Source organism: Rhinolophus sinicus, linkage group LG15, assembly GCF_036562045.2.
Source record: "Rhinolophus sinicus isolate RSC01 linkage group LG15, ASM3656204v1, whole genome shotgun sequence".
Lineage (NCBI taxonomy): Eukaryota > Metazoa > Chordata > Mammalia > Chiroptera > Rhinolophidae > Rhinolophus > Rhinolophus sinicus.
In genome coordinates, this window is record NC_133764.1 from 17,768,484 (window position 1) to 17,777,291 (window position 8,808).

General features: G+C 42.2%; 2 protein-coding genes across 9 annotated transcripts in view; one reads left to right on the forward strand and one right to left on the reverse strand.

Annotated features, from left to right (window-relative positions):
- The window catches only part of SUPT6H (SPT6 homolog, histone chaperone and transcription elongation factor), a 29,527-nt gene extending 28,678 nt beyond the window's left edge, over positions 1 to 849 (reverse strand). For 3 of the 8 annotated variants that reach the window (XM_019731423.2, XM_019731426.2, XM_019731424.2), the window contains exons 1-2: positions 677 to 814; positions 77 to 134 (exon numbers count right to left, since the gene is read on the reverse strand). The gene's annotated coding sequence lies outside the window, so the exon portion shown is untranslated. Of the gene's footprint in view, positions 1 to 76; positions 135 to 676 lie in introns of all 8 variants that reach the window. The other 5 variants (XM_019731430.2, XM_019731431.2, XM_074320778.1 and 2 more) reach the window with 3 other exon arrangements.
- A 216-nt stretch (positions 850 to 1,065) lies between these two features.
- On the forward strand, positions 1,066 to 7,631 carry SDF2 (stromal cell derived factor 2). The gene is made up of 3 exons (XM_019731440.2): positions 1,066 to 1,294; positions 4,479 to 4,675; positions 6,965 to 7,631. The coding sequence occupies exons 1-3, from the start codon at positions 1,144 to 1,146 to the stop codon at positions 7,250 to 7,252; spliced, it is 636 nt and encodes a 211-aa protein (XP_019586999.2). The 5' UTR covers positions 1,066 to 1,143; the 3' UTR covers positions 7,253 to 7,631.
- The last annotated feature ends 1,177 nt before the right edge of the window (positions 7,632 to 8,808 follow it).

Genomic DNA, 8,808 nt, shown 5'->3' on the forward strand with positions numbered 1-8,808 from the left:
AATTAGTCTAATTCAAAATTGCTTATACGCTCCATATTCATGAATAGCAGCGGTATAACTAATAATACTCCCTTACCATTTCTGATATTGCTCCAGCTCAGGTTCAAGGGAGTGCCTGGAGAGAAAGGTAGAAACTGGAAGAAAATAAAATTTTGACTTACTAGCCCATTCTGAATTTTGGGGTAGGCGTTTATGGATGTAGCCATCTATAGAAACTTCTAATTTTGTTATACAACCATAGGGAAAAGATCGAATTTGGCATAGCCCTCTAGCCTCATGGTCGAGCTGCTGAAAGCTCCATAGGTATCACATCCCCAGAACAAACAATTCAATCACCTGATCCTGACTCAGAAGCCCTAGCTCCCTTCCATTTCCAATCCATTTACATGGCCCAGTTTTCAGAAGCTGCGACAGAAGAACAGGATCCCAGGAAGCCTGTTGATACAACAGGCCGCCCAATTCACGGTTCCGGGTGGCATAGGATTGGGAAAAGCCTCGAGACTGAGCAACTACCCCACTTAGCTCCTTTCCCCTCACAGAGCAAGGAAGGCCGGGGACCCCTTCTTCCCGCATACGGCTCCCCAACGCCTCTTCCCTTGCGGGACCAGGCCCTAGGAGCCTGGTTCCCCCCCTGACACATTCAAGGAGCACCCTTTCCACTCCGAACTTTACCTACCTAAAGCCCGCCGCTTCTCCGGTGTGCTTAGCCCCCACCGAGGAAAATGGAGTCGTCGAACCGAGACTGGGAAAAGATAGTACGAACCCACCGCACGGCCCCTCCGCCGCCACCGCCGCCGCTACTGCGTCAACGTGCTACGTCACTTCCGGCTCCCTGTCACTGGGAGTGGGCGGGCAATTTCTTGCTCACTTCACCCACCCGACTGTCCGGGCTTCGTCCGGGAGGCTGTGCAAACTGGCAGAAGCAGTTCGGGAGGACAGCTGTCAGAACAGAGCCCGGGAACAGACCGAGCGGATCGGAAGCAACCGGGCCTTGCCGGTTCCTCAGGCCGCTCTAGCCAAAGGAACCCTATAGACCAGACTAGGGCTTCTTCATTTCCTGCTCTCTGTGGTTCCGCCTGCAGCTTCCGGTTCCGGTAAAGGGCAGTTTTCTTCGAAGATTTGGGGCTCCGCTACGCAGCCAGCATGGCTGTGGTGTCGCTACTGTTGTTCGGGGGTTTGTGGAGTGTTGTGGGAGCGTCCAATCTGGCTGTCGTTACATGCGGTTCTGTGGTGAAGCTACTCAATACGCGCCACAATGTGCGACTGCACTCACACGACGTGCGCTACGGGTCAGGTACAGCCACCCCGGTTCGGGTGGGCTGGGAAGGCCGGGTAGGCTCCGGAGGGGGCGGGGCCTAGAGAAAATCTGAGGGGTGTGGCCTGGGAAGGTTAGGGAAGCCCCCGGGAGGTTCTCGAGGTCTGGAGGCGGGGAGTCGGAGAATTGAGTGTTAAGGCAGCTTAATCATAATACCAGCTTATATCTGGTGAGCTACGTGCCAGCTACATACATTGCATATATACTTTTCTAGATTTTTGACATTCCTACGAGGCAGAGACTATTGTTATTCTCATTTTACAGATGAGGACTCAGACTCAGAAATTTCTGAGTCGTAGGCCCAAAGCCTTGCAGTTAGTCAATGACAGAGACGGGGTTAGATCCAAATCTGTACAGGTTCAAAGCCTGCTTTCACCTGCTCCGGGCTGGCAGTACTCAGTGTGGGAGAAACAGTCATAGAGAACATGACAGTAAGTGCTGTATCTCTGAAGTCTTGAATTCCAAGAGCTCACTCTTGAACTGCGACCCTCAGTTCTAACTCTTTTGCTTCTTACACTTGCTCTTCAACTTTTTACCTTTGGCCTCTTTTTACACAAACCTTACTCTTCTTATAAAGAATTTAAACAAGCACTCACTGGAATTGGAGAGGAGACTGTTTTGAGAGTTTTTAATCATTTGAAATTAAAATGCTTAGTGTGTGGGTTCATTTATAATCCAGCAATTATTTATGGGTTCATTCAGTATAGATTAATGAGTTCCTATCACGTGCCTAATATTGTTCTGGGTACAGGAGATAATGGTGGTCAGCCAGGAAGTTACAAGAAAACAAGACAAAGAGAGAAAAAAGTTAGTGAGGTATAAGAGGCATCTAAGATGACTGCTAGATTTCTGTCTTGGATGACTGACGATGCTAATAGCTAAGAGAGGAAGAAGTTTTCTCAGATGAGGGCAAGGCTGTGGTTCCTGATTCTCAAAACCTGTCTGACCCGCTAGACTTGGAAAGGAATTGAGTTGCCTTTGTTGGGATGTCTTCATAATCCTAGCAACCATTCAGCAAACACCTACTATGTGTCTGGCCTATTACTTTTTAATTTGTTCTGGTTTCCTACTTTGGATCTACTAAATCAGAATATGGGTGGAAAGAGTCCTGCCAGTAGGAATCTGTAGGTTCAAAAAGCTCTTCAGGTGCTCTTGACAGGTAGCCAGATTTGAGAACCAGATTCAGTCTGGAGCTCAGAAGAGGGATCTGTGTTGAGCCTGAGGTAGAGTTAAGTACAGACAGTCCCTGACTTAAAAGTTTTCAACTTTATGATGGTGTGAAAGCAATATGCATTCAGTAGAAACCAGCTAGGCTAAGCTATGGTGTTTGATAGATTAGGTATATTAAATGTAAGTTGAGGAGCACCTGTTCAACATCATTGTATTATACAAGTGGTGGTTGAAAATGTAGGTAAATGAGATTGCCCAAGACGAACTGTGGTTCTCAATCTGCCGTCAGTTTGAATCACTTGAAAAACTTGTTGAAGCATTTATAAATGCTTCTGTCCTGACCCCCAACAAGTATTTAAGAATAAGTAGGGCTAGAGATAGAACTCTGGGTAATCCCAAGGTTTAAGGATGGGAGAGGAAGTGGAGGGTTTAATAGACAGTGAAAAAATAGGAGCCAGAAAGTATAGACCGTGATTTAGTGAGGCGTGGCAGTGAGGACCAAGAGAACTGTAAGGCAATAACCAGATGTAAGGAGAAAGGGTTCGTTTTTTTTTTTCTTCTTTTTTCTTTTTAAAGATAAAAAGTACCACTAGGAGCTGAGTAGAAGAAGCAATAGAGAGAAACTGGTAGTTTAGCTACAAACATTCACCCAGATAACTAGTATAAGACATAATGTCTTAAGTGGTAAAAGGGAAGTATCATTAAAAGGCTGTGGTCAGGCAGGGCCAAAGGACTGAAGGCAAAGATGGGAGGAACAGACGAGAGTACCTGAGGAAAGTGTCTGGGAAATAGGAAGTGCTCTCAAAAAATTATGTAGTGAATGAGAGGCCTAAGGAAGAGAATATCCCTGGACTTTATATGAGAAAGTGACCTATTTGGGGGAACTTGACAGAAAATAAAGCTTTGTGGGAGGCCATGTAGTAGAGTGGTTAAGAATGTGAGTTGTAGGGTCAGACCACCTAAGTTCAAACTCCAGCACTGTCTCTTGGAGTTGTGTGACCTTGGGTATACTATCCGGCCTTTCTAACACTTCAGTGTAAAATGGGGATAATAATAATACCTACCTCAGAGAATAGATGTGTGTATCAAATAAGAATATTCAGGCAAAAGGCTTAGTATCTGACACCTAGTACTAGTGCTCAGTACACATTAGGTAGCTAACAGTTACTATTTTTTTTTTACACCTGTAGCTACATGTTTAACCCAGTACCTTTTAACCTACAGAATTGTACCACTTCAGGCAGTATTAACCAAATTTAGATGATTTGAGAATACTTTTAAAATACATTGATAGAGGGGTGGCCGGTTAGCTCAGTTGGTTAGAGCACGATGCTCGTAACACCAGGGTTGCCGGTTCAGGCCCCACATGGGCCAGTGTTAGCTGCACCGTCCCCAACTAGATTGAAACAACTACCTGACTTGGAGCTGATGGGTCCTGGAAAAACACACTTAAAATAAAAGTTTTTTTTAAAAACAAATATATATTGATAGATCACTTACAGGAATTTGGGAGCTGTAATGGCTGCTTGGATTAAAGTTGACAGCAAATACTGGTCTCATTTTAATAGTGAAATGTTATAAAATATTGTTTTGATTGTAATTCATAGTAACCATTGAATAATGTTACTAGACATGTTAAAATTACACGATTAGGCACCTGACATTACTAGGGGCTGTATAGGCTAGCACATACAAGTAAATGCTGCCTGTGCTTCAAAAAAACCACATACATTCATTTATTTAGTGCCCTTTGATGCAAATTCTTGGAATTTTCTGATATGGTACACTCTAAAATGTAGTTAATCATACAATAACTAACACTTCATAAATACATTTTGTATTATGTATATTTTAATGTAGAAGAAAAAAAATAATTCCATGTGTAGAGTTTCCTCCCCACCCCTCCAAGCCTGTTTTATGACATGGGGCACATTACTGACCATAGGAAAGAGGGAGCCAGCTGAACTCACACTCCTTTTTTTTTTGACTGCAGGTAGTGGGCAGCAGTCAGTGACAGGTGTAACCTCTGTGGATGACAGCAATAGTTACTGGAGGATACGGGGGAAGACTGCCACCGTGTGTGAGAGGGGAACCCCCATCAGGTGTGGGCAGCCCATCCGGCTGACACATATCAACACTGGCCGTAATCTCCATAGTCACCACTTCACCTCACCTCTTTCTGGAAACCAGGTGAGGTGGCATCCCATGGATCACTGCTGTTCTGTGCTTTACTCAGTTGAGTTGTTTGATATCTTGGTTCTTAACCCTTTCTTTTCTAGGTATAGATGTTCTCTTTTGTGCAGACCTGGAGAATTGGCTCTTGTCTCTTAAGTGTGAAAGAAATTGTTTCTGGTCAAAAGGGAGATTTTATATCTAGATCAAATCAGGAAATGAGGAGGAAAAACAAAATAGGTATAAGCATATCATAAGTTATCTTGATGAATCCTACAATAAAGAAACCCAAAGTTTTCCAAACTTGCAATAAAAGTCATTTTTTTAAATGATGGCAACTGACTCCATTAGGAAAATAAACTAGGTACTGTGGCCACTTTCTAGCCTTGAGCTTTTGGGGCATGTGGAGTTCCTTAATGACTACTTCCCTCCCGTGTACACCCACTCTGCACATAGTTTCCCTGTAAACGTCTTACATGAGTATGGTCAACTTGCTTTAGTTAATAAAGTAACATCGATATATTGTAATCAACTGAAGTCTATTGGTTATTCTGATTTCCTTAGTTTTTACCTACTGTCCTTTTTCTGTTCCTGGATCCCATCCAGGATCCCACATTACTTTAGTTGTTATGTCTCCTAAATGTCCTTTTGGCTGTGACAATTCTGATTCTTCTTGTTTTTGATGACCTTGACATTTTTGAGGAGTGCTGGTCAAGTATATTAGGGTTGTCCTTTGTTGGAATTTGATGTTTTTCTCATGATTAGACCAGCTTTATAAAGATTTTTGGGAGGAAAATCACAGAGGTAAAGTGCCATTTCATCAACATTGTATCAAGGATACATATTATCTACATGATTTATGACTACCGATACTGATTACCTGGTTAAAGTATTGTTTGTCAGGTTTCTCCTATAAAGTTATTCTTTTTATTTTCCTCTTTTCCATACTGTCCTCTGGAAAGAAGTCACTTTGCACAGCCTACATTTAAGAAGTAGGGAGTTATGCTCCCCCTTCTTCAGGGTGCAGTAGCTACATGATTTATTTGGAATTTTTCTGTATGGGAGATTTGTCTGTCTTTCAGTTTCCCTTGTCCATTTGACATACTGCCATCAGTATGTATATGTGTGGGTGTGTTTTAACACTTCCTTATTTTCTGGCACTAAAAGATACTCTAGGCTCATCTTGCACATTTCTTGCCCCAGTCCTAGAATCGTCTATTTCTCCGAGGAGCCCTGCTTCCGTTCATCGAAGAATGATACTAGAAACCTAGATCTGGGCACTTCATGAGCTTGTTGCTATTGGGGTGTTGTTTCTTTTAGGCCTTCTCACCTGACAGAGCAAAGAAATATGTGTGTAAACATATACACACACATCTCTAAATGTTGGCACCTATAACCATCTATATTAAGTTAAATATGAGTTCTTACTGATGTCTCCAACTCTAATTGATTACCACATAGATCACTGTAGCCTCCTCCCTTTGCTTATTTGTAAATTCCCACTCTGGCAGTGAGATACCTGGCTCTACTGTCATCCATTTACTTACTTGTTCAATTCTAATATGCAAATATAGTAGTATAATTGTTAATCATGTGCAGTTGCTTTTGCCTTTAGTCTTACAAACTGTTTCCGGATGACTGGATTTGATCATTTAAAATTATATAGCTACTAGTGTGTATTTAAATTACATATGTCTGAAATAATCAGTAACTTTTTATTGTGATAGAAGCTCTGAATATTTGGCCTTAAGGGGAATGGAATTAGAAGAGGAGTGGAAAATAGAATCTGCTATAATTTGCTCAGTTAATATTTATTATTTTATTCTCATAATTATTCCGTAAAGTGATATTGTCATCATTTTATAGAGGAGGAAAATGAAGGCTCAAAGGAGTTATACGGGAAGGGATGGAGATGAGATTTAGGGTCTGCTTATGCATAGAGCCCATCCCCTTTCCAACTTATGTTTCTTACCAGGTTAGTTAAAATCTAGTTAAGAGAATGAGGCAGAAATATTCAAAGTCAGATAATAAGAGTTATAAAGTATTTTAAGACTGCAATAGAAAGTATAAGTCAAATAAAGGATTACTTGAAAAATAAGTATTTGGACCATAATCTTATGGCAACTGATTTGTGTCTTTTGTGTCTTTTTATCTTTTTTCCAGTTGAAATTATTTATTTTTAAATAACACTGGAAAGCCTCTCATTGTTCACTTTTGGGTAGCCTTATTTTGCTTCTCATTGCCTCCCTCCCCTTTCCAAGCCCATGTGTCAGCCATGCTAATGTTGTTACCATCTGTGTCTTCCAGGAAGTGAGTGCTTTTGGCGAGGAAGGTGAAGGCGATTATCTGGATGACTGGACAGTGCTCTGTAACGGGCCCTACTGGGTGAGGGATGGTGAGGTGCGGTTCAAGCATTCTTCCACTGAGGTTCTGCTGTCTGTCACAGGAGAACAATATGGTCGACCCATCAGTGGGCAAAAAGAGGTGCATGGCATGGCCCAGCCAAGCCAGAACAACTACTGGAAAGCCATGGAAGGCATCTTTATGAAGCCCAGTGAATTGTTAAAGGCAGAAGCCCACCATGCAGAGCTATGAATATAGAGGCTGTGAGCCACTGTCACCACACAGTGTTCATAGACATCTGGTGCTGCTTCACCACCCTGGGATCCCTGCCATGGGTTCCCTGGACATCGGCCATGTCACCACTGAGACGAAGATGCACGGCAGAAAACAGTGGCTGTTTGAAAGCGTCAGCCTTTCACAGTGAATTGGTTGTTCTCCCAGACTTGGGCCAGTTCTTTCTGAGTACAGGACTTGTTGGTGAAGGAGCAGATGCTTTCTATTCATATTGATAAGACAAACTGAGGGAGATAGCCCTCCTAGCTGGGAAACTTACTTCTCAGAAGCTCGGCATCATGGATTATTAATGTGTGACTTTTCCCCTACTTTCTCCAACATGCTAAAAGAAAAAGAATTGCATTGTTAGTCACTGTGTTGTCATTTATTAGGTGTGCTTTTTCATGATCTAGTTAATCCTTGCATCCTAAGAGTTACTGCTATGACTGTTTTGAGATGCTGGGAAACTGGTGTGGGCCCTTTTAAGAGCCTTACTTGTGGGCTGGTCCAGTGGCTCAGGTGGTTGGAGCACCGCCCTCTTAACACAGGTTGCTGGTTCGATTCCCACATGGGCCAGTGAGCTGTGCACTCTACAGCTAAGATTGTCAGTGATGGCTCTCCTTGGAGCTGGGCTGCCACAGGTTGCTGTGTGCTGTCAGGAGTGGCCAGTGAAAAACAATGGCTTGAACCAGAGAGGGGGAGGCAGAAAAAGGGGGCGGGGGGAAAGAGCCTTACTTGCATTCAAGTTTTTTTCTCTACTTTCACGTCTCCTCCAGCACCTCATCTTTATTAGATTTTTGACTAATTACAGTTAAAGACCCTTAAAAAATACAGCGTAATAAATAGCTAATGAAATGTTTTACTCTGGATCTGTTACTGTAGTTGAGGAAAAGGGGTAGTAGAGCAGAAAGAGCAACATATTTACTCACTCTGCTAAATACTAGTCACCATATTGCAGATCTTAACTCATTTAATCTTCACAGATATAGGGAATATATTACAGTTTTACCAATGCAGAACAGAAAAGATGAGTAGCTACCTGAATTCTTAAAGCTAGTAAATAATTTGAGGATAGGAACCCAGCTGTGTCTAGGAAATGTTCTTTTTATTACACTATAATTGTACTTAGCTCTTGGAAGATAACTTCTTTTTTGGGCAAAGGTGATATCTTTCTCTGAAAAGGTGGGTAGAAAACTTGTCCTCTGCTTACCTCATTTCTCCCTTTCCTCTGCTCGTCAATTTCAGAAAGTTTATTCCTATGTCATTCAAACGTGGCAGTGGTAAACAGCAGTTTCTGTCATCTTCTGGATTTCAGTGACTAGCAGGCCTTTTTATTTTTAGAAATTTGCAGGTTTTTGGTTTTTTTTCCTATTTGCTTTAGGGAGGTAAGGTACAATATTTGGGGATATGGTTATCCCCCACTTTCTGCAAGTTTCATGTTATGCAACATTTCACTTATACGAAAGACCTACATTATTAGTACGGTAATGACTTTTTTCATAAAGCAAAAATTCTCCAGATTTCTTTCAGTTATT